We start from the raw sequence: 25,646 nt of genomic DNA on the forward strand, positions 1-25,646 counted from the left end.
TCATCATCACCATCATCGTTCCCACGCCCACTCCTTCCACGCTCCCTCCTACGACCGTCCCTCTCACGAACGCCCCTCCTTCGACCGTCCCTCCTTCGACCGTCCCTCCTTCGACCGTCCCTCCTTCGACCGTCCCTCCTACAACCGTCCCCCACACGAGCATCCCACCTACGACCGTCCCCCGCACGACCGTCCATCCCACGACCGCTGGAACCCCCGTCTCTGCGTGATCTCCGGAAATCAGCTCTACATGTTGGACCAGGAGGAGGTATTGTACCCTATAATTACCATACACCAGGAATACACTGATACGGACACTGGTATTGGATGTAGAGCTGATACCAGGTGAAAGTATGGCATTAGCATGAGAAAATGACCCCTTCAACAAAAATCCAGTACCAAGAGATGTGAGAAATCAAAGCAAAATTACCTGCATTTTCTGCCTTTTTCCACACGCACACAGAAAAATAAAGGTTCCAGTTTGCACCTTTATTTTTCTGTGGAATTTGGATCTCTCTAATGTAGAGAAACAGATTATATCTCACTCATTTTGACTTCAAACTGATGTCTGAGTCAGTATTCTTCTATAAAAGTCATGGATTAGATTGAGGTCAAATTTGGTATCAGCCAGTAACTAAAGTTTAGGATTTGAAACTGGTTTGTGAAGCAGGCTGATGACCTGAAGGTTGCCAGTTTGAATCAAAGCGATGTTGGACCACCGTGAATGAGAAATGGTTTCACCTCCCTCCACAACTGCTGCCAGAGTGTCCCTTAACAAGGCTCTGGACCCCCAGTAGAAGACTGTGGTTCTACTGGGACGCTCCCAGCTGTGAATGTCTGTTACTGTGTGAATGTAAAGCAACCAGGGCGATGATGAAAGTGCATCTTCAGTCAAGTTTCCATGGATAAAAAGAAGTTCAAAAATAGAATAAACATCTTGGCTAGAGTCCCAAGTCAGTCTCAAGTCTTGAGGCACAAGTTTTAATGTAGAACACCAAGTCAAGTCAGAACAAATCAAGAGTCCAGTATCAATTTAATATCTTAAAAAAACAAAATATCTAGGACTTTTCAATGCAATATGGTTTTAATAGGATAAAAACTTGGAAAGTGCATCATGAATTTGATTTCTATAATTAGTTTCAACTTCAATAAATTCAATAAATTCAACCTTTAAATTGAGAAAACAGAATTTAAATTCAGTCGTCTGGTGGAACAAATCTCATCACTTTCAATCTAAAGTCATTTTCTCAAGTCAAGACTTTAGAAACCTTTTCAAGTCATCAAAGTACAAGTCAAAGTCAAGTCCCAAGTCACCAGAACCCAAGTCAAGTCAAGTCTCAAGTCTTCTCTTCATGCATCAAGTCAAGTCTCAAGCAACTAAAATTGTGACTTGAGTCTGATTCGAGTCCAAGTCATGTGACTCGAGTGTATAAAAATAGCAATACCTTTTACACCACAGATAATATACAGTACAGTACTTACACACGCCACTTAATATACTGAATGCTGTTAGAGTCACGTTGCAGGAGGTTGACACACAGTGCAAGACAATGACACCGCATTTTGAAAACTTGACGTTGACATGACACGGTACACACATTACGCATGCACATCCACACCCACAACGTCAGTCAGACCTCCGCTCGCTGTTAAAGGCAATGCAATGTGCTGCAGCTGTGTAGACATATGAAGTCGGGAAGATATCCTGTCTAAGTGAATGTTGCTCTGTGATGCCTCCATGCACTGGTGTATGAACATGACATAGGCACTCAAATAACTCACAAATAACTTTTTTTTAGGTCTCCTTGGGGAAAACGTAGGGATTTGATGGTGTTGACCTGTTAAAAAGACAGTTTCGCAATCTCTTTGTACTAGTTAAAGGACCCTACTTTTCAGCTAATATCTACTAAAAACAGGTCAGGGAGAAAATTTATCCAGAGTCTAGCCCAGACGCTCGAGCTTTCCTGGATCGCTGTCGCCTTAGGCTCGCTTTCGGGGGTTTCGGTTTCAAGGGCAGTTGTTAATTCTGTGGCAAACTTTTGGCGATGGTCCTCATTGTGTAAGTAGGCTAGATCATAACTGTGTGACCAAGATCCTTAAAGGAAAAATCTAACTTGGGATGCCTCTTACACATGTTAGATATCTGTGATGCATTCCAGGAGTTATTTTGTGATGAATTCTGATTAAGTGAAGTGTCTTTTTTTGGTGTACCCGCTTTCCCTCAACCTGCCTTGTCTATTTCTACTTCAGTTAGTGATTTCCTACATTTCCCAGAATGCCTTCCAACAACCCCCAGAGAACAGGTGTGGACTTATTGCATTCAGCTGTAGGTTATACGTGTAGGTAGAGAGAGCATTGCATTCTGGTCTATTGAGGCTACTGTCAGTGGAGAAATCGGTCTCTCTGCCTCTTCTACGATGGATTTCTCCCTGTATGATTGTTGAACGTCGGTGCGAAATGGAAAGTCTAGAAAGAAGCCCTCGCTCTTTGATTCTGAGGGTCTGACACCAAAATCTAACGTTTACCGTTGATGGTTTAGATTGTGGCAAAATGTTCTGCTATGAAACTCCACGGTAGCTGCGCTGGAAACATCTCAACATGATGTCACGTCATCTATGTCTGGCCAGTTAACCGTGGGAATAAGAAAAATACACCAAAAAACCAGCCAGAAATGCAAAGTACATCACCAATAACATTGGTTAAGTGCTTCAGGGTGGATTTTTCCTTTAACAGTTTTAGCTAAACTTAACGTATTACTTAGCATTAAGCTAATGCTATCTTGGACATTTCTTTTACCTGCACATGAGCCAATTTCTAGCTCCACCTGTGTTTGGCTGTGAAAGCTTTATTGCTTTTTCAACCTCTGTTTATCCAGGGAAGGGTTTGGCAGGCGGACTCTTTTTCAGCACTTTCAACACATTCACACCTGGGAGCGTCAGTCTTCTGCTGCTAAACCAGCTAAGAGCCTTGCACAAGAGCACTCTGACAGTAATTGCTGAGCGAGGGAAGAGCGTTCCCTCATTTCATCTCCCCGTCTGTGTTTTCCCACTTGGTTTTGGGTTTGAAACTGGCATTGCAGCGTGTCAGTGTTGGTCAACTTGACTGTTTGTTTTTTTTTGTTCCCAAGATTGTTTATTGATGTACAAACTTCTTGAGGTGCATCTTTTACTTGCTGCTGCTTGTGAATGAAATCCCACCTTGCTCTCCAGGCCAGGAGAGGGTACTGTTCCTCAGCTTTTCCACCTCCAAAATTTCTTTACACAAGAAATTACACAGTTTAAGCCAAGATTGCAGATTTATATCTCCGCCATAAATGGACCCGAGCCCTGTAAAATCCAACGAGGTCACATCCCCACACTTAACACTTCATTATTCCACAATATGCATGTTGATATTATAGTGTTTAATTTGCTTTATGTGGCTGGTTAAAGATGATGTAGCATCCGGGTGGTGACTTCACTGTAGTGTGAGTGCGCAGCTGCCAATAGTATTTCTAATTGTCATCACTCAGAGGAATAGAGCGCTCTGTGATCCTGATAAGAGGCCTGTACTGCTCTGGAGGGACTGAATGGAAAGCCCAGGTCAATTAATCACAGGCCTATCCCTGTCTAATTGTGCCAATAAGGCGGCAGCTGCGAGCAGATCGGAGGAGGCAGGACTGACGCGCTGATAGCCGTCACCTCGGCGACGGCGAGAGGCGTTAAATATTCATGCCTGTCACTCACCTCATGCAGAGCGGGCGAGCTTCTCTCTCTCACTCCCTCTCTCTCTCACTCTCTCTCTCTCACACACACACACACACCCTTCAATTTATTTCCATTCGCTTTAGATGGCTTTAGCGGCATGGCAAAAAAAAAGCAATCATATGTTTAAGGTGGATCAGAGAAGGACCTCGCTCTTTCTCTCGCCCCCCCTTGCTCCCTCCCATGCATTTCTATATCAGCCCATCTTAAACACACCTCTCTCACCTCTCTGATTTTCTATTTGCCTATATACTTAGCATCTAGGCTGATCATCCCCCCTTTCCGTTCCCCTCCTCTCTCCTGTATCCCTCCCTCTCCCAGGCTCAATCCTCGTTTTAATGCCCTCCATCGATCCTTCACTCTCACCCTTTCATCTCATCTGTTCCTTCCCTTCCCTTTCCTCTCTCCTTCCTTTACCTACTCTCTCTCTCTACTGCTCCATCTCTTCTTTCTCCTCTCCTCCCCTAACCAATCTGTTCTCTCTCTCTCTCTCGCTCTCTCGCTACCTTTCCATCTCTCCCTCCAGCCCTCTCTGTAACTCTCCCTCCCTCCCTCCTCTCTCCATTTTCATCACCTACCACAGTTTCTCTCTCTGTCTATTCCTCCCCTCCTCCCTCTCTGCCTCGCTTTACCTCCCTCTCTCTCTCTGTCTTCCCCTCCATCTCTTCAACCTTCTCCTTCAGTTTTTCCTACCCTCACCCTTTTGCTTCTCTCTCTCTCTCGCCCACTCTATTCCTCTTCCTCCCTCTTGATCTCTCCATCCACCCCCCTTTCTCACATTCTCCTTGTCCATCTCTATCTCTCATATTTCCTCCCTCCCTATCTCTTTCTCTCTCCTCTTCCTCTCCATATCTCCTGCCCTCCCTCTTTCCCTTCCTCTCCCTCCCTCCTCCCCTCTCTCTCTCTCTCTCTCTCTCTCTCTCTCTCTCTGGGGTGACTGGCAGCAGTGTTTGGCTCTCCCACAGGCCAGCTGTCTCTGTGCTCCTCATAGCTCCATTCAGTTGCCGCTCGCTTTTTGTTTTGTGAATGACGGGCATCAGAAAGACGCAGGAGGGACCTCCTCCTGGGGAGCCGAGGTGCCGCTTCAGGGAAGAAGACTGCTCTGTTGTGTCTTTTATGTGTCACTATGGAAATTTGTGTTTTAATTGTGCGCTGTGTAGCCCTGGAGTCCTGCTGGGTCGGGCTCATTGCTCTGTTTCCCAGTGGCGGAGTGGAGGCATTGCATAGGGTTAATATGGGATTACACTCTGCCAACACCCTCGAGTCGCTTTAATTGCGAAGGATAATAGATATACTGACATGATATATTGTCTCAGAAGCTCTTCTTGACACTGTATATCAGGGTCAGAAATGAACGGGGGCTCGGGGCAAAAATACCCTTGGAAGTTCATAACATGCCTGTGAAATTAAAAATGAGAGGGCAAAACATGCCCCCTTTAATTAGGCGTGCCCTTTTTGCAATTCACTCTGTTCACATTTTTCAACTGAGTTGTCATATTCATGCGTGAATGTGACTGCTGTCCCCCTTGGGCCACCGTAGGTGATTCGTGGGAGCTTTTGACCAGAAAAATGGAGCAGTTTTTGGTCAGAAAACACCCGAGCATGCAGCCTGAAGAAGAAGAAAATGTCTCTGATTGTTATTCAGTTTAAGTGATGGTATATATTGATTTAAAATAGAACAAATCTTAGGGGTACAGATTGAGTTTTTATTTGCCAATATGCAATGCAAATGTATTATTGCATAGTTAAAAAAAATTGGCCCTGAAAAGGACCAAAATGCCCCTAAAAATCAGATCAAGGGGAGAAAAGATGCCATCTGAAATAAAAGTTAAACAAGAGTTTACTGACACATGCAAAGGAACAGTGCAAGATGTAGCCTACTACAGACAATACACTCTATTTACATGTCACATATTCAATATTCAATTTTCTGTTGCTATGTGAGTTTTAGTATGCATATTGCATACACTATGGTTGCAGAAGGAAGTGTAGATTTAACTGCTGTGTCTGACTGGTTGTGCATTAATCCAGTGTGGATTTTATACAGAATAGAATGAGATGCATGAGATAAATGATGAGTTTGGAGAGCCCACAATCCTGTGGCTGGGATGATCTGTGATGATCTGGATACACAGGCAGGCGTGAGTGTTCAGGATCCACTCCTCCTTCACTCCCAGTTTCCTCACTGCTCCGTCTCCCTGCAGGCTGTCCTGCCTCCTGACGGCCTGTAGGGGGAGCGAGAGGGCCGGCGGTGATGGCTGCCTGCCATCCTCTCCTCCTCCTCTCATCTCACATTGATCTGAGGTGACAGAGTTTCATATACCACCGCCACGCACCAGTGCCCTGCCCCCCGAGTCATGTGTCCAGGCTGCACTGCCCCAACTGTGCCAGCGTTATGCAAGAAACCAAACGGCCACAAGCCTTGGTTAGCATTACCAGGAGGAAATTTGCATCCACACAAAAAAATTAGCCACATTTATGTGCTAATTAAAAACATAGATGGTTGTTGTATCCCTCCCTCTCTGGTAATGGTGTCTCCTTCCCTGGCCATATGTTGGTGGTGGCAGTTGCAGCGTTGACACTGAAATTGAAAGCATTAGAGCGTGAGCCGGTCAGCAAATAAGCCAAAGCACCATGGAGGCTGTAGCCTGTAGCTACTGTTGTCACAGTGCATGAAGTGTGGCTCAGAAGTGGAGAGCATGCTTACACATGTATGACCCCGAGGGACCTGCTCAGAAAAAGATTTATTATGTAATGAAGGTATGTGGGTGGGGACAGTCAGGAGAGAGGAGAATGGTTGTTTCTAGTTAAGTAAGCTGGCTAACCTAAACCCCTGAGGCTATGTAAAAAGCACTCAGCTCACATATTACTTGATATTTCAACAAACTATTACATGCCATTCAACTAAAAAAAAACCCTCGCTCACTCAAAAATGAAACATTTTTCAAAAGGTCATTCTTTACATACAAGGGATTAAATGGCTTTTATCTCAGCGATGTGATTAATTTGCCTCTCCCTGTGGATAGTGTACAAACTTCTTTCTTCAATACCTTAGAGGCACGCAGAGAAAGGGGAAAACTAGGCCTAATTTGTCTCCTGCCAACTTACCAGGAGCAATTGCCAGATCTAGATGACCTTAGAAGCAATCCCCTGCCATTTATCATTTTTATTAAGAAGAACTGCGGTTTGCCAAGTCTGTCCCTGTGGGACATGGACACTCACGGGCGGTTTTTAACTTTTTCTGTGCGCTTCCTGTCTACAAATACATGTAATAAACCAACTCAGCTATCATCTACATTTACATTATAAGTGTTTAGCGGATGCTTTTATTCAGAGCAACCTACAATCAGTGCAACAGTAGAATAAGGTAATTCCTAGATCGCCAACGTGGCAAGCAAGCAGTGCAAGGGTAATTTCTTTCTGTCTCTTCTCTCTCAATCCTCTCTTTTCAGCATTTAAGAGGAAATACTGTCTGAAAATTTGGTTCAAACCGTAACCAAGTGCAACTTTGTCCTGCTCATCATGCATTTTACCTGCATGATTTCCACAGTTGAACAAAACACACTGTAGTCAGAAATTTCAGTGTGATGTAACTTCACTGCTTGTTGCCGCATTATCTCAGCACCAGCCACAAATAGTCGGATTCATTGTAATGAAGACAAAGACAGGACAAGCAAGTATGAATCCTTTTCTCCAACACCCACATCTGATTTACATCACAAATACAGACAATTCTGATCCCCACAGAGGTATTTAGAGATGCAGTGCGAATGGCAAAATATCAGCCACTGCTTCTGTGTCTGAAAGGCCAAAAATGGTCAAAATGTCAGCGCTCTTGGTCTGTGCTCTGTTGTGTGTGTGTGTGTGTGTGTGTGTGTGTGTTTGCGTGTATGTATGTGTGTGTGTAGGATCATTGTGTGTCTTAATGACCGTTTGCCGTGGCCAGTGCCTGAGGTCAGGTGGAGGAGGAACATCTGTCCGTGAAAGGACGTTATTGAAGGTCTGAAGGACAAATCGTGCTTTTGGCCACCACAGCCACCTGTTATGATGCTGCAGAGTGTGTGTGTGTGTGTGTGTGTGTGTGTGTGTGTGTGTGTGTGTGTGTGTGGTGTGTGTGTCTTTCTGTCTCTGTGGTGAGGCGAGAATTGTATTTGTGTATTTGTGCATGAGCATGATCATATTTTTGTTATTGCCTGCATGTGTGCACTAGTGCATGTGCACGTGTGTGTGTATGTACTGCATGTGTGTGTGTGTGTGTGTGTGTGTGTATGTGTATGAGACAGTTAGAGACCCAGCAGTGTTTGATCACTGCCCTGTTAGGAAGTAATGGATTACACACTTGCCGCCTCACTACCTTTCTCTGTACACACACACACACACACCCTCTCTCTTTCTCATTCTCTTTTGTGCCCACACACTCTCTCTCTCTTTCTCTGTCTTTCTCTCACACTCACATACAGACTCTCTCTCTCTCTCTCTCTCTCTCTCTCTCTCTGTCTCTCTCTGTCTGTCTTTTTCTCTCACACTCAAACACACACACACACACACACACACACACACGTCGTCCCACCATATTCCCCGCTCCTCACAGCTGGGCCTGGGGAAGCAGTAGTGACATATGGGCCAGCCAGCCTGCAGCATCGCTCAACTCCCCACGCCAGGCTGAGCAACAACACCCTCCTCCCCTCTTCAGATCTATGGCAACCCCCCACCCCCCCACCCCCACCCCCCCCGTCCCACCACCCCTCCTTCCATCCTTCCCTGCATCCCTCTCTCCTTCCATGCCACCATCCCTCCATCCAGCGCGGCGGCTGCATAGTGACTGAATTTTGAAAAAAAACCCAAACGTGTTCATTTTTAATTGCCTGACTGTTAAAATTCTAATCAAAAATGTATTGATTTCCATCGCGCCCATTGCGGCAGTCGTCACAGATGTTTAAATCCATCTGGTATACCATTTACAATTCAAATGGAAAGAAATTGATTGCTACGCCAGCAGGGTCAACAATACCCAAACGTGGCCCAGAGCATTAAACGAAAAATCCACCTTGGGATGCTCTTATACTATCGTCAATTTGTGATCTTCAGTGCGTTCCAGGAGTTATTTTGTGATTAAGTGTTGTTATTTACTTTTTTTGGTGAACCCACTTTCCCTCAGCGTGCCTCGTCTACTTCTACTTCAGTTAGTGATTTCCTACATTTCTCAGAATGACTTTCAACAGCCCCCAGATGAGGGGCGTGAACTTGTTGCTTTCAATCAAAGGTGGGTGTATGGGCGTATAATAACTTGAAAGTGTGATCATTCAGCTGTGGGTTATACGTCTGGGTGGAGAGAGCAACAGCAGCGATAGCAACGGCATAGTTAAAGCAAGAGAGTGAGAGTTTTTCCTGTTGAGAAAAAAAGTGTCTGTAATCAGAGCCGTGCCCCTCACTCAAAGCGCAGCATGTCTTGTGGCTGCACTGCATAATGGACTATTGAGGAGAAATTGGTCTCTCTGCCTCTTCTGCTATGAATTTCTCCCTGTATGATTGTTGAATGTTGATGTAAAATGGCGTCTCTAGAAAGAAGCCCTCGCTCTTTGATTCTGAGGGACTGACCTGATGTTTAATGTTGATGTTTTAGATTGTGACAAGGCAACGTTTTCTGCTATCAAACTCCATTGTAGCTGCTTCGACAGAAACAATGTGTCCAAGGCACTCTTACCATGCAAAAAGTAAAAAGCCTTTGTTATATATTTGCATAGCATACACATCTTAAAAATGTTTAACCTCTTCTTCCCTGTTGTCCCCGCCACTGGGTCCATCATTACAAATGCAGGTTGCACGGCCAAGCTTTGTTCAAACCCACAGAACTTTATTTAAAATTCTAGTTTTCCAAAGATGCCAAATGTGTCATTACAGGGAAATGTGTATAAAATGATGCGCAAACATATAGATTTTTTCCATTTGATGTAATGGTGCAGCCATAAAAAAATGGCGTCTTGTGTTTGAATATTTCATTCAATACAAGCAGCTAGAGCTTCAAGAAAGAGTTGGAACGAGCAGATACAGAATATGGATGTGACATTTTTGTACAGTTAGAAGCTACTTAAGGGGAAATTTAAGGGTAAAGTCAGGAAAACTCAGTGTACAAGGGGTTAAAAAGCACTGACGCGTTGACACATACATCGCCTTCCTCAGGGTGCTATTGTAGCTGCGTTGGAAATATCTTACTGTGATGTCAAATTGTCTACGCTTGGACAAAATGGACCTAGAAATACAAGGTACCACCAATAGCTGTTTTGTTAACAGCAACAAAATTATTTATTTTTTTGTGGATTTTCCACAAAGTTTCAACCATAAGCCACTTTTATGTTTGTAACTGATATCTGAAATTAGCACACGCCCTTGCTCTCTCAGGTTTCAGTGCTTAATAATGCCCCCCCTCTCTCTCTGGATGCTGAGTGCCGGCCTGCCAGCTTCCTCTGCCCACTCATGGCAACCCCGGTGCCAGCGTTATGTCACGTCTCCAGCTGCAGTCCCCGCTGTCCTTACCGCGCCCTCCGACCAATCAAACGCTGCCACACGCGGACTATAAATAGCCCCCAGGTGTTTCCCCCCCCTGGAAGCAGGGGTGGGATGCTCAGTGGTGGGCTGATGGGTCAGGATGGGGTAGAAAGGTATTCTGGGTCGTTTCCATAAGTCAAGTTGTCAGTGATGAATTGCGCTGGATTGGGGAGCAGTAGGGGAAGTGGTGAGTGGGCTTGTTCTTGTTCAAGTGGATGTGATTGAGGGAAATTACCATGTTTAGCGCCTTGTAATTGGCTAGTATTGACATCTGGATGGCTAGTCAAGAATTTAACTTGTTTAGAGTCATGTATTTAAGATAATTTTAGCCATGTCTGTACAGCTCATGCTCTCAAGTACATACTGTGAAATGTTTCAGCAGGAAAAATGTATCCAAGGCACTCTTCCCATACAAAAAGTAAAAAGCATTTATTATTTATTGGCTAATGAATAGCATACACGTGTTAAAAATGTTTAAAAAGCACCGATGCGTTGTGGCACATACAGTACATCGCCTTCCTCAGGATGGAAGCTGTGAAAGAGTAACAGGTGCCACAAATAAGCTCTATTAGGTCACATGACCAGGAAATGGCTGTTTTGTCACACACCCATCACCTACATTCACATCCAATATCTACATACAATGTTTCCAATACAAAAAGAAGAATACTAGGCACCGGTGTCCTCCCCATATACATAAAAAAGGAAAAAGTACAAATATAAAAAACATTATACTGTGAAATGTTTGGTTCCTCTAACTTAGATTACAGTCGGTAAAAATAGAGAGAGCTGCATATGTTGTTCATCTGTATGAGAAAAGACACAAACCTATATGCCTCGGCTTACAAAATACATATTTTGTAACCTACTCACAACTCATAGATAAAAGTGAACGCAGCCCATTTGTCTCCTCTGAATCCATGGCAACAGCTGAAGATCTGGACAGAAAGAAGCATCACTTTAACCCCGCTGAAAATCTTCACCACTTTCCCCTCAATATCAGCAAAAAACATTCAGAGAGATTATCTGGAGTCTGTGTCTGCTACTCCTCCATACTTTGTTTTCTCCTCTCCCTTGATTCCTCTTTTCATGGAGCTGGCACAGCGCTCATTCCTGCATTATGCAAGCACTTTGCTAATTGCATGTATTGATAACCCCATAAAGCAACATGCTCGCACTAAAGCTACTGTACGTAATATTTTACGGTCCTGATCAATGAAGAGTTGGTAGAATGTGATGTTAATCCAGGTTTATTGTTACTCATTGGCAGTAAAACATATTCAATTAGCCGAACAGAGCGCTCGGCCGTTCTCTGTCGCCGTTTCCTAGTTTAATCTGGCAGAGAGAATTAAAGGAGGTTTAGAGGGAAGCGGGGTGCACTGAGAGGACTGGGATTTAAATTGAAGCCTGGTCTCCTTTTTTAGTTGCATTTCTGGCCTAATAACAGTATGGCACTCTGGTATAAAGCGACACCTAAACTTAAGTCCTTGGTTGACAAAATAACACTTTTACAGAATGGAGTCTATATCATTTTGATAGTGAATGAGTTTTTATTTTTTCCAAAACGCATATATAGTTTTGGAATAGAATTCTTCATTTACATTTTTTAACGTGGATCTCTTGGCATGGAGTCACAACCTTCAGCATTAGCGGCCCTGATAATCCATATAGAGGACTTTCAGGTGACGTAACACACCCTGTGGCGGCCATATTGGAGGTCAACAACTCTTGGGCAACAGTGGCTGTGAACAGTTGATTGCGTATCTACAGTAAACGTCCAACAGAATGAAATAGACGTGGGTAATTTCTGTGCTGTTTTTGACAGGGGAACTGATCATTTCACCACAGATACGTCAGACCAATTTTGTGTTTAGATAACGTCAGTTCATGTTAGCTAATCACTGTCTTGTTGTAAACGCATCTGATAGTAGTGGCTAGTAGTCGCATATTGACATTGCTGGCTGGTTAGCTACCTAACAAATCCAAAAAACAGCTTTTTGTTCAGGTTAACCAAAGCTACAACTCAGTAGCTTGAAGAAGTGTAGAAGTGTAAAAATGTTTTGGACTAGAATCCAAGGGCAAAGGCTAAAGACAAGATAGTTTACTGTGTCACAGTAACCTGAATTTAAAAACAGATCTAGCTTATTGGAGCGTTCGCTGTTACTTATAACATTACTGAATTGTTCTACACCCACACCACAACAATCTCCTTCAGGTGTCTCTCTCTCTCTTTCTAGCCCGGGGCCATAAACACAACCAATCCTCCAACAGACCTGCATGATGCCACTAGACACGATTGCTCAGAGATTTGTGACGCAACTTCAGAGCTTCTGGCATCCAGGCTGTTCTTCCAATTCTTGTTACTGATAATTGCAAACAGGCAAAATGACTTTCTGAAAGGCACAACATCATTCACTGAAGAAAATTAGATGATCTGGATCTGTGATACTGGCTGCGTGACTCACAAGCCTAGTAGTCAGCTCCACCAATCAGAAGTAACATAATACTTGTGTCAAGCCTGTATCCGCCTCTGCCAGTCAGAAGTAATGTATTAACATGAGAGTCAATCCTGGTTTAGTTAAGTCCAAGATGGCAGCAAGCCAGTGAAGAATTGTAAATGCCTGATTTTGAGCCATTAGATTATTTGACTAAATAATGAAAAGCAAAACCCCAAATAGAATCAAATATTATAGCAGAATTGTAAACTTACTAGCATTAGATTTGCATTGGTGTGTGTTGGGTCAGTGTGCTTCAAAGTCTTGCCCCCTCATGTTAGGGATATGTCACGTTCACCTCATATCAGATTTACTGTAAATACGAACTGCCAACTGGGAAAAAAACATTCGCGTTAGCCTCCTAGTTGTAATTACAAAGCAGGACAAGTGGGATTTTTTTGCGGGCTTCGATGTCTCCCACTTGGCGTCACAAATTGCAGAAGTGTGTCAACACAGGCAGCAAACATGGCAGTAAATCCATTAATGTTGGCAGTCTAAAGGTAATACAAATTAACATTCTCAGCTATTTGCACACTAATATAATCAATTCTACTTACGAAAATCAAGCAATATCTGCTGCAGTTTGTTTATGGTTGATTTTAAATTCATCAATAAAAATCATTTGGGATGTTAATGAGTTAAACATGGCACAAGGAAAATACTTTATATATCGGACATGCAGCCAACAGCTTCAGAATACTGTTCATTTGATCAGGGGAAACAGGCGGTTTAATATTCGACTGGTGATGTTGAAAAAGTGATTAAAAAATTTTAACAAAAAATGATTCCACAGCCATTCCACAGAGATTTTACAGCCTCGGTGTGAAATAGGCCTTAGTTTAGAGTGGTAGAGACATGCTTCATCTCCTCTCATGGAATAAAAGCTCATATTTTGAACATATTTTGCTCAAAAAAATGTTCCTAGATTGAAATATGGCCCCACCGCTGAGCCGAATCTCATGAATTGAAAAGCTAAGGGATTCCTACTAGCGTATGTTCAAAATGCGCCCTGACATTGTAAGCAATATGCTCCCAGCGTATCGTTAAAAATAGATAAACGGCAAAATGTAACCTCTCAGTGTATAATTGCTCAAACAAAGGGACAAGACGACTCGGTAAAGACACACACACATGCTCTTAGCATGCTCGTACCGGACTCATAAAGAATGGATGCCGCGCACTACATTTTTCATCAAGGAGGTTGTACTGTCATTTCATCGCAACAAGCAATATGTTGGTCCCAGGCAAGCAATGCATTACAATGTAGTTTTATGTAGTTTGGTTGCACCAAGTGAAAAAGTACAGAGTAATCAAAGAGGCAGATGATTTATGACACTCGTCCGTGATTAAGTTGGATAAAAAAAAATCACTTAAACAAGATCCTGGTGCTGTGATGTGAAGCATCTTCTGGTTGGCTGCACTGACTGCGGATTTTTCAAGGAGAGATGTGCATTTTGTATGTGTGTGTGTTTGTGTGTGTGTGTGTGCGTGTCTTCACATATGTCCAATGTGATACAGATATAGCGTGGTAGTGGAGGATAGCAGTGCCTTGAAGTGCACCAGTGTATGAATTAAATTTTTATGTAGCCTCTCTTAGATGCGCACACATGTGCACATACCAAATAGCCCTTTTTGTATGCAATCACAGATGCAGACAACACACACACGCACACACACACAAAAGCACGCACACGCTCCGACACACTCCCATTCAGTCGGTCTTACCGCGGCTCCTTCTGAGTGAGTGGCACTCGGCTGTCTTGTGGGACATATGGCTCGGAGTGACCTGCCAGTGTCCTTCTCTGTTATTGGCTTGGCCCCAAAGCCCCCCCAGGCTGCACTATCCTGCACCGCTCTCTGCAGTTAGTACCACCCTCTGACATTGGCTCTCTGTGTTCACACCGGCTCCTTTGTGCACCAGCGTTGCATTTCTGTAAGTCGCTTGTCTCGCTAGGACACACTCGGAGGCGCAGCAGTATTGTACCAGAACACAAACAAGGCTGTAACCATTTCCACCGAGTCCTTGACTTCCCCCTCTGTGTGTTGGGAAGGAAGGGAAGGATAGTGACATGAATTAATTTCCAAAAGACTGGATATCCAAGTTGGAAGAAATCATCACCTATAAGTCCATCTTTAGTAGTCGAATTTAGTAGAATTGGTAGAATTTGTTGTAATTTTGAGCTGTTGGCTGTTTTATTAGCTCAAGTGTCACCTTTTTCAAATGTCTCATTTTGGAACGAAACCCGTCACGTATTTCTTTGTGAACCACGGCCCGGTGCCAAAAATGGTCTTGAGTTAAGATTTATCGGTCTCTACTTTATAGTGTGCGCCGTATTTTTTCTGTGAGCGTAACATAAACCACTGTGATGTTTCAAAAGGAGTAGTGTTTCTGATTAGTGTGGCACATTCTCCCATTTATTTTCCCTCAAGTCTCACTTTTATGAATTCAGGGACTGTGGGGCCAAACGTAGCGCCGCTGTGAAGTGTGGTTTATTTTTATTATTTATATATATATATATATATATATATATATATATATATATATATATATTTTATTTCTTGCCTGCAGACTTCAGTCTTTCCAGATCATACTATGAGCTGCTGTGGTGGATGACATCTGAGAAAAAGACATTTTGAGTCCCATGTTGTTTTGATGATCAGCTTTGTCTCTTACTGGCTAAGCCAAGTCAGTATGGCTTTTATTTATGTTGAAAGCTCACAATGTGGCAAGAAGAAGAAGCTGATGTAACTGGTGGCATGTGGGCTGCGTCACACTAAACACTCTGCCTAGATGAATTTCTTGGTTTCTATCTGCAGTTGCTTTCAACAGCCTTACCGCTATCTAATATACATCTGTCTGGTATCTTAAAAAACAATAAACATCTGATCTTTTTTTATTTGAGCCAATTTAAATCTCTTTTGGCTAAACGCTGGAGCACTTGGAATCTGTCCTCATATAGTTATCTGGCTAATTCAATCTATTCTCCCATAAACTGTTTTTCTGGGTTTAAAAAATGTTCTCAAGGTACATTAAAATGAAATTAACATCTATGATAATTGCAGCCTCTATTGTCTTCTTCTGCAACTGTAAGTCTAAATGTATTCGTTGTTTATCCAGCACCATGTAAACACAGTGGTTTCTTGCATGCACTAAAGAGAGAGACAGAAAGAGAGAAAGAGTGGGCAGAGAATATAAGTGTGTGTGCGTGTTTGTGTGTGCACGCACGCACATACTGTACGAGTGTGTGCAAATGTGTGTGCGCGTACATATACTGTACGTGCATGTGTAAGCACGCAGAAAGTGTATAACCTGCTCTGTACAGTACTTGAGGATGTGTGTGTGCTGAGTGTATTGACCTTGTGCTCTCTGTGTGCAGGTACACCCTTTGCTGATGCGCGAGAGGCGCTCAGAGTCTCACAGGAACAAGCTACTGCGACGGACAGTCAGCGTTCCTGTTGAGGGAAGGCACCATCCTGAGATGGGTGAGCGGACCAACCTTTATCATCAGGGGTTTCATTCCAAAATGTTCTATCCAAGGTCTTAACGCAGTCGATAGCTTTGATGGTATATAGATCCATAACGTGCTTTACTGTCCTGCCAGCAATCCTTTTGTAAAGATAGGAGTCACCCTTTTCTCTGGCATCAAATCCAATTTAGTTGCGATCAGAGGACACTTTTCTGAACGCGCAAGCACCTTTTCTTCAGTTATTATCATTTTTATTTTCGTGCATCTCCTCCAACCCATGTGCCTGGTGTTGTGGACATGGTGTGTTTTGGGGCGCTGCCCTTGGCGCTTCTCAGCTTTGTTTCAACTTTAGCTGTGCTGCGCATTACGTAAATATCAGACAGAGGAAAAAATCAGCGTAGCCTGGAGGGAAGTAAGCAGCCTCTTGCAGTTTCCCGGTGAGTAACGCCAATTTCAGCAACAACCTCTGTTTCGGAACGAACTCCTCATCCTCTTCTTCAAGCACAAGCAGAGCCATCGCTGACTTCCTCTTGTCCATTTTTATTTTCAACAAAACATTATCCCCTTCATAACTTCAGGTTAGCTAGCTAACGGTAATTACATAGTTGCATAGCAACGAGAATGATGTAAAGCTCCTTGCGGCCTTAGAGCTCTCGCTCCCTCTGTTAGAGTGACGCTCACAGCTTTGCTCTGCATTTGAGCAGGAGATAAAAGCTTCCTATCTGATCACGGCCTGAGGCAGCTGTTTCTTTCTACCAGTACGCTATCAAGTATCCTTTTGTCAGGTTAGGTGATTTAACAGTTATCTTGTTTTGGAATGAAACTCATATATTGATATCTCACTAAGTGTACATATCTCTGTCTCTCTCTGTCTTTGTCTATGTCTGATAAATGTTTATTTCTGCCTCCACTCTGCCTACAGGCCTCAGTTCTTATCTTTCCTAAGTCATCTCCACTTTCTGCCACTCTGGCTTCTCTCTCCCTCATTTCCTTTTAAGCTTTTAAACTTTTCTGACTCTTCGTCTTTCTCTCCCTCCTCCTTGCTTTCATCTCTCTGCGTTGTCCTCCCAGACTCTCCTCGGACTCTGTGAGTCTGACCCTCTGAGTGCTGCTTCCTCTCTTTGTTTTGCCTGACTCAGTCTCTCTGGGCCCTCTACAAATGTCCCGCTCAGTTTCTCCCTCTACCTTCGCCCTCCACCTCTCCGTCTCACTCAGCTATTTTAAGGGCCTCCCTTGCGACGTCCTCCGTCTATGATTCTGCCGTTGCTGCTGCCTCCCTGCTCCGAAACAGTTGTGCTGATTCAACTAGATAAATATTTCCCTCAGTTTTCACTTGCACATGGGTAGCTGTCCGACCTCCAAGCGGTCAAGCACTGACACATCGACTGACATGATCCCGCTGCATTTTGACATATGCTGACACTGCAATGCCAGTTCATATCGCTCGCACGTAAGAGCATTGTAAACACACTCACGACCGCTACGGGCCATAGCGTACTGACACTATTATGGACCATCTGTGGCGCTGTGCACATCGTGGCCCCGCAAGGGACTGTCCTTGCCAAAAGGGATTGATGGGCCCCAGGCAGCCGCTAATTAGCAGATCAACGGAAAAATGGGAGCTGTCATAAGGCCACGGTTAGGGATAGGGCATCAGGGGAACCGCCTCTGACACCATGACCCATTTTAGCAAATCTCTGACCTATAATGTTGAACTGAGGTGAAGGTTCAGTGACGATGGTAATTCAATCTGAGATGTGATTGTGCAAAATTGTTTGATGAGTCACTGTACGTAGATATGATACTGTATAACCTAGAAATGCTTCTTTTGAACTGGAAAGGCGTAAAATGCATTGAATTCGCAACAGATTTAGACAATAGGGATGGGACGATATGCTTATCTCAAGATACGATCCGATAAAACCACGATACGATGTAATAAATAAAAGTCAACAAAGTATGACTCTGCCACAAATCTTTCTAGTGATGGCATTGGTTTGCCAGAATGTAACCAACAATTTAAAAATGTCATTACAAAGTGCAAATAATGTAATATCAATGGAGAGCTTGTGAAGTTGTGATGGTCAATCTATCCCAATTCAGAATGAAATGTAGCTAATATCGCGTTTCATTTTTCTGCCCCACGATACATATTGTCACATTTATGTATTGCGATATACTGAATTTCAATATATTGTCCCATCCCTATTAGACAAATATTTTATGATCACTCTTTCATGGCAGAGTTCAGGGTGTCGCCTCTGACTTTACAGTTAACACAGCATATGTCATTTGGTGTATGCTTTTATCAAAAGTACCTTACAATGACAAGGGTCCATTCACTTTCAGCGTGGGCGGCCCCAGTGGGAAACGAACCCTAACTATGTCAGCGTTACTGCCGTGCTCGACCCTCGATGGTAATTTGTCTAGTACACCAAAAAATGGCGACTGTGGAATTTTAAGGGTTAGTTGCTATGGTGACAACGCAAGTCTGGGCAAAGTATGTCACACTTGCTTGAGAACTGTGCAGATGTGTCTGTTAGCAAACTCTCAAAACTCAACTGAAAGCTAACGTTAGCGATGAGGTTAACGTAGCTTTATCAAAGATTGTGCTTCTCTCGCTAGCTCTTCTCGTCAAAATCAGCATTAGTAAGCCTAGCTGGTAAGCATCAACAAACCGGTACCTTTAACATAAACCCCTTAAATGCTATAGCCTTCCTTAGTGTTTGCTAACTTTAAACAGCTAACGGACATCGGCTGAAACTGAAATTAACTCAACTAACCACTTCTACTAACTGTGCACAGATGTCAAAACTTTTGACCTAAAGACAGCAGCACCTTGTAAAAGACCAGGAGTGACAACTTAATCCAGCTGTAAGTAGCCTCCGCCAGTTTTCCACTGCTTTGGTTCTTGCTGCAAAAGCTCTGGCCTCAGCGACTTGCCATAAGTCAGTTTATATGGAAGCTAGCCCAACGGTACACATAAAAATGGCCGCCACTCCGACCATTCAGGAACATTGATTTGAATGTGAATGACCGTTCTATCCATTCAAGTTCTGTGATAGGACCACTGGAGCGATAGGATCAGTTGCCTCAGTCAAGAGAGTCTCAACCCAAAAAAAGGCCCAAACCAAAAAAAAAGCCCACTATTCAGACTCCTTCCACATTCTGAAATGAGATGAAACTCCAGATACTGCAGCTGCCAAACACCCATCCATGTGTTTATAATATTGATACGTCAGCCTCGATTCATCATTCATCACGGGGTAAAAGCTTGCGTCCTTTTGGTTTTGATGAATGGGGACATTTGACAACAATCCCAGCTGGATGCCTGATGTAATGACACACTCAGATGGAAGACATTTGGCTCTAGATCTGCGATTAGTCAAACACACGACGCCTCAGTAGGTTTCCTGGCTGCACTGTAATGTCACAACACACCAAGCTATGCAGATGCAGTCATTTTCCTTCTTCATCCACTTTCTTGCACCTTTAAGGTTTTTGAAACATTTTCAAGATGAGGTAATTAACATATAATGAAGGCATTAATTTTGCTAGATAATTACAGTGCGGCGTAAGCATTTTATGCAAATATCTGGCTTAATTAGCGTTTCATGATTGTGACAGGGGAAAATGATATTTCTTAACTAGACAAGAAAATTGAAGAGTTTGCCCCCTCTCGTATTTGTTTTATGTTTGGTCACAAATTATTACCAGTGCTAATATTCAGATTCAATTTGAAAGGACTGAAGTAGTACTTATTCATTTATTATGATGGATCTACATTATATATAAAGTGCTATTTGTGAATGAAAATGTTTGACCAATAATCACTCAATCACGAGAGCAAGGAATAAACTTTTAACCTAAACTGTTTTCTGTGTGTTAATCAAACGACAAGTAATTCATTCCAGAAACACTCCTGTCATCAGTGATTTAGTGGTCAATAATAAATGTGGGTGAACTTTCACCTCCGGCCAGCCACCATTACAAATACAAATCAGTTATAATTTATGACAAGCATCAAATTGTTTTTTTTTTCTTCCTCTTAAAAAATCCTATCCTCATAACTTACATCAGATTGCTACTATTTCAGTATGATGTAAAGTCTGAAATCATATCATGAAGATTTACTTCAGGCTAAAACGGTGAGTAAACTGTATCCTGCAAATGGAAAGGTGGGTAAATTTAGGGTTTAAATTTAGAGTTTAGATGTGTTTACCCTCCATTATATCCCTGCTTGTCATGCAATTCACTATTTATTGCAATAAGATGGTAATACAGATACATTTGGCGTTTTTTAGTGTGCTCCCTGTATTCATTTACTGTAAGCAAAGATTTAGCAGGGAGTGGTACAAGTCAGAACCAAAGCAGGTGGAGGCTGTGATGGTGGAGGTAAAACACAGTCAGTTTTAACACATCAGTGGTGTGAGTCAGGCAAGCTGATGTCACTGCCCTGCCTGAATTTAGGTTGGTCGACTGACCCATGAGATTATGAAAACATAGACACCAAAATCATCCATGTGTCCCTGGTAGATTGTTCGCTCCGGTGCTCCATGCTAACACTTTGGCGTACTTTTTAGCAACTAGCATTATCCAACGAAGAGTCACCTTTTAGTAATAAAAGCATATTTTATGATATGGCCTCCAGATTCATAGATTTGAAAAATGAAATATCATTAAGTCAATATAGGTGATGCCAAGTTTATTTTTGGAACTATTTCAGGTGTCCAGCCATGTATTTATCTGCTGCGTAGTGATTTTTAGCTGTATGCAGTCTCCCATCGCCCACCACCTTCATTTCTTATGTAAACAGGCAAAGTAGTCCCTGGTAGTTCAGAACAGTAGGTTATTTTTATATCATATTTCATGTAAATTTTACTAACTTCCTACACAAAACTGCCAGACTGCCAATCCACCCAAAACCCTCTGTATCACTTTATGGAGCAGGGCGATGGGATGTGAGCTCAGGACGTTCTGTCTCATTTGCAGCTGAATAATCAAACAAAGCTCTCTCCTCTTTATGTTTACAAACTCAAGAAACTGGAGTTCAAGGTCAGTCAGTGGACAGAATTATACAGCAGAAGGAGAAGAACAATCCTCTTTACTTCATTTTTTGTTATTTTGAAGTAACGCTGCTTCAGATAGGTGCAACAAAAAAGAAAACTTTCATTTTCTCCCTCTCTCTCCCTCATTAGCCTCTCCAAGATGGGATGTGATAAGCCACATTAATGAATTTGGCCTTTAATGTTTGGTGTTCAAATTGTAAACTGACTTCATCTGAGGCTGCTCTGTTATCGAGAGAAACCTTATTATCTCAATGACTTAGCCGCGGGGGGAAATTTCTAATGCTACAAAGCTGATTGGCGTTATTTTGGCTGAATAGTTTTTCAGCAACTGCAGTTAAAACATACAGTGACTTTCCCCCAGTTTGTCCTTGTAGATCTCATTCATTCTTTTAGCCATCTCAGCTTAACAGACAATTGCGATAAGTCGGGCCCTGCTGAACAATTGTTTAAATGCACTTTGCAATGTGTGACCTACGCACAATATTATGAGTCAGTAATTTAACCCTGATGCTGTATTATAGTTTGCCCTTTATCTTTATAAGTGATGCTTCTTTTACGGTGTAACTGTGGACTGATTGCTGGACAAGCATAGACTCAGATTTGGATTCAGATTCAGAAACAGCTTTATTGACAGGAATCAAGAAGTATTCAGTGTTGCCAAAGCATATTACAATAGTACAAGATAAAATAAGGTACAATATAGATGAATAGCCTATAGGAATTATAGGAAATATATGAATGTATGCACAAACTGTTGGTAACACTTACTATGAGCCTGTTGCAGTCTGTTAACTGTTGAAACATATTGTAATCACACCATAATACTCTGTCAGCACTTAATTAAAATCTCCTTAATACATAATAGACCTGCAAGGGTGAAACAGCACAATGTAAGTAAAAATGTACGAACATAATGTGCAAAAATAAGTAAATGCAAGTGCTACCTGTGTTTTTTATGCTGCACAACAAATTACTGCATTGAGATATCAAAGTTTTCTAATCTAATCTTTAGTGTACACTATGACAAACTTGCACTCTGTCACAAGGGATAACATTGATATTAATGCGACAACAAAGACATTTTATTAAAACTTCATGTTAAGAAAGCTGTCCACATTCCTTTTTGTAGTTATATAACCCTGAAATCAGCACCCTAGCTACTTTCCCCTTCCAAATCTTGCAGTACATTAACCACAGACAGCTGTGTGACTTATTGTTGGACAGGGTTCCCATTTCTTTTTAAGGTTATTAAATCAAGGTGCAGTGCTGCCAACAGAGACCAGTGAAATATCAGAGCGAGCATGAAACTCAGATGCCGTTGATACTGTATTCACACTGTCAGTGCTACCAATTTTAGGCTGCTAACCTGGCAAAAGCCAAGGTACTCTATCCTGGCTCCAGATTCACCAGTTACATAATATTACTGCTCTCATATGATTACACCAGTGAGCCTGAGGTACAGTAGACTCATCTTTGATTTAGGCCACTTCCCCACATGTCACCTATAAATGTGCTGCAACATTGTGCAATAAAATTACCCCAGCCTGCCAACCCGCACTATTCATATCTTGTCCCATTAACACTTGAAAGGCCAGTGGATTTTAGGGGTCAAAGAGAAGGCCAACAAGCTGTCAATTGAAGTAAGTAGATATAAGTATAACTGTGATTTTCTTACTGTGATTTTGAAAATGTAAAAGCCGGTTTGTTCAGAAAGTCTATAGGAAAACCCACAGAGGGAGACTTTGAAAGCTGAGATATCTAAGTGCTAAAAAGCAAAACAGCAGTCAGTTGTCGGCACCTTGGCCTTTCCAGTGTTAACCTGTGTGATGAAAGAGCTGCGGATTCAAAAGCAAATAATCTACAATCTATTGCAGCGCGGTCTAGACTTACGTAATTAGCTGCGTCAGTGTTTTAAGCTCGGTGACAGGGATTCAATATAGAATATTCCGACAGCGCAAGGGTTTTGCGTCGGTGTGAACTGGAGTAGGAGTATTACTGTGTATTCAAGGTTACAGCACCACAGGGTGACGGTTTATAAAGCTTGTGGTTACAGGGAAAACTGAAAATCCCCCCCCAAGAAGCCTGGGCTTGTGTTTGGAGAGATTTGCTGAGTCATCTGGCTGTCTTGCCGTTGGAACTGGGAATGAATACAAATGGTTTGCTCCGCTGCTATGTTCAGCGCTTGATTGACATGGACAGAGAGGTCTCATGAAAACACAGAGTGCAGTGAGTTTATGGAGCTGCGCGTCGGCTGGGCTGGATCAATAGATTCTCTGAGTAATGCTGCACTTTTCTAAACAGAGATGTACTGCAAATTTTAGCTTATGCAAATTATGCCCACGCTTAGATTCATGGTAGAAGTCACAGGGAAGTGTTGCGTGAAAAAGTGGCTAAGCAGGACTTTAGTCCCCAACACCGACCAAGCATAAAGTGCCGCTGACATCTTGGCCCTTTGGCAGAGAAATCAAAAAGGGTCACCTTGCCTTTGTATTATACAGTCTTTGGTCTTTGCCTGTTCTCAAATTTTGTCCCTCCTGGCCACCATACACTCTCTCTGACCATGAGCCAATCAAATCAAAGAAAAAACAATGGTGCCGGACCAAAACGGGCTGCTGGCTCAACACAAAGCAGTAACTAAACTTCTAAACTTATGCAAACTTTTCCTCTTGTTTCTCCGCTGCCTGGATGGTTAATTAGCCTAACGTTACTTGCTTTTTAATTTCAAAATATGAAAATCATTCTAACTTCAGCGGCGTGTGTGTGTGTGTGTGTGTGTGTGTGTGTGGTTGTGTGGGTGGGGTGGTGGGTGGTACGCCTCAAAATGCTCTGTTGTAATTTGAATTCTGCTGCACTTCATGATGAATTACAAACTTCATCCATTGCACAGTGTAAGCGAGTGAACAAGTTTTAATTTATTATTATTATTATAATTAACACACAGTACCTTATTCTATACACGAATCGCATTGAAAGCGGGTAGGATGATATGTTTCTATGAATAATGTATGCTAATTATTCTTGGCAGGTAAATTTTGGTCGTTTTTCACCTTTGGTAGGTGAGCCAACAAGTTAATTTTGGCCCCTGGTTAAAGCACATTACTAATGAAAAGTGGCAGCATTTTGCTTTAGATTTGCAAAACCATATTGCCTGTAAGTTTCGTTTTGATACCATGTCCCTCAAATACAAAGTGGTCAGCTGCTGTTTTGGTTATGGCTGAAATTAATCCGGTTTGAGCAGCTGCACTGAAACATTCAATCCTGTTAGCCACCTAATTAGCCAAACGGCTAAATGATGTGTGGCCACGGACCATCTCACCCTCAGATTCCACTGAACGCGCAGCGTTGCCTCGCTGTCAGCGATCGCTCGATCTGATCCACAGAGTGCCTTGTTTTGAAAGAGGAGCAGGCAGAAAAAGCTTCTGGACAGTATTCATCAATATGTATAAGTAAAGCTTTGGTATTTTTTTTCGCTATGTGCACAAATATAAACAAAAGATAAGCTGAAACTCAAACTCCCATACAGACACAAACTGCAGACAGACACTTGTATAGCAAGGTTCCAATGATCTGCTTTTTGGAGTATATTTGTCACTTTGTCAAGGCTTTTTATCGAACATCATAACCTATGTCGACTGCCATTCATTTTATGATCTTCTTTATTGTGAGTCACTGTATCTGAAAACAACCAATATGAACTGCACAGTGCGTCAGCCATTGCAAAACGGACCTTGGCAATTTTTGAGCTTGGATGCTTCCCCATTGGACGCGACGCAACACGACCGCAACAAAGGCAGTGAAGCAGCATTCATTGATTTGAAAGGAAGCATTCTCTCCATGGCTGAAGGCTAATGGCTGTAGTGCGGCTTGGGGGTTAGAGCCCCTTTCCTGGACTTCCACACCCAGAACCAAACTCTATAGACACACTGCGGAGCGCGTCATACTTCGAAAGCCACGCCCACAGTGGGGGAAAACAATATCGCTAACAAACCGGCAAAAGCGGCGGTCGGGAGGAAATCTTTTCAGATATGGACAGCCTGACAAGGTTTTTCCTTTTTTCGAGTAGACAAGTATGTCAAAGAATTATTTCGGCACACTGCCTCCAACAGAGAGGGAAATGTACATTGAAAAAATGAACTTAATTGGCCTCCATCAAAGCTGATAAATGATCCCACACAGTGACCTGAAGTGAAATACTTCGACATTTACCACTACTTCATTTAATCACCAGGTAAGATAATAAGTTGACCTTTACCTTGACACTTCATATTTAAAATTTTTTAAATGCAGTTATGCTTTTCAGACTATAAGTTTGAGCGACGCTGATGT

The 25,646-nt window shown here is 42.6% G+C and overlaps 1 protein-coding gene across 1 annotated transcript in view; it reads left to right on the top strand.

The window, feature by feature from the left end:
• The first annotated feature begins 235 nt into the window (after positions 1–235).
• The window catches only part of syngap1b (synaptic Ras GTPase activating protein 1b), a 96,673-nt gene continuing 71,262 nt past the window's right edge, over positions 236–25,646 (top strand). Inside the window, exons 1-2 of the mRNA XM_071900968.1 lie at positions 236–268; positions 16,162–16,267. Coding sequence (XP_071757069.1) covers positions 251–268; positions 16,162–16,267 — 124 coding nt within the window. The 5' untranslated portion in view covers positions 236–250. The remainder of the gene's footprint in view (positions 269–16,161; positions 16,268–25,646) is intronic.

The sequence above is a fragment of the Centroberyx gerrardi genome, chromosome 12 (genome assembly GCF_048128805.1).
Source record: "Centroberyx gerrardi isolate f3 chromosome 12, fCenGer3.hap1.cur.20231027, whole genome shotgun sequence".
In the NCBI taxonomy this organism is placed as follows: domain Eukaryota; kingdom Metazoa; phylum Chordata; class Actinopteri; order Beryciformes; family Berycidae; genus Centroberyx; species Centroberyx gerrardi.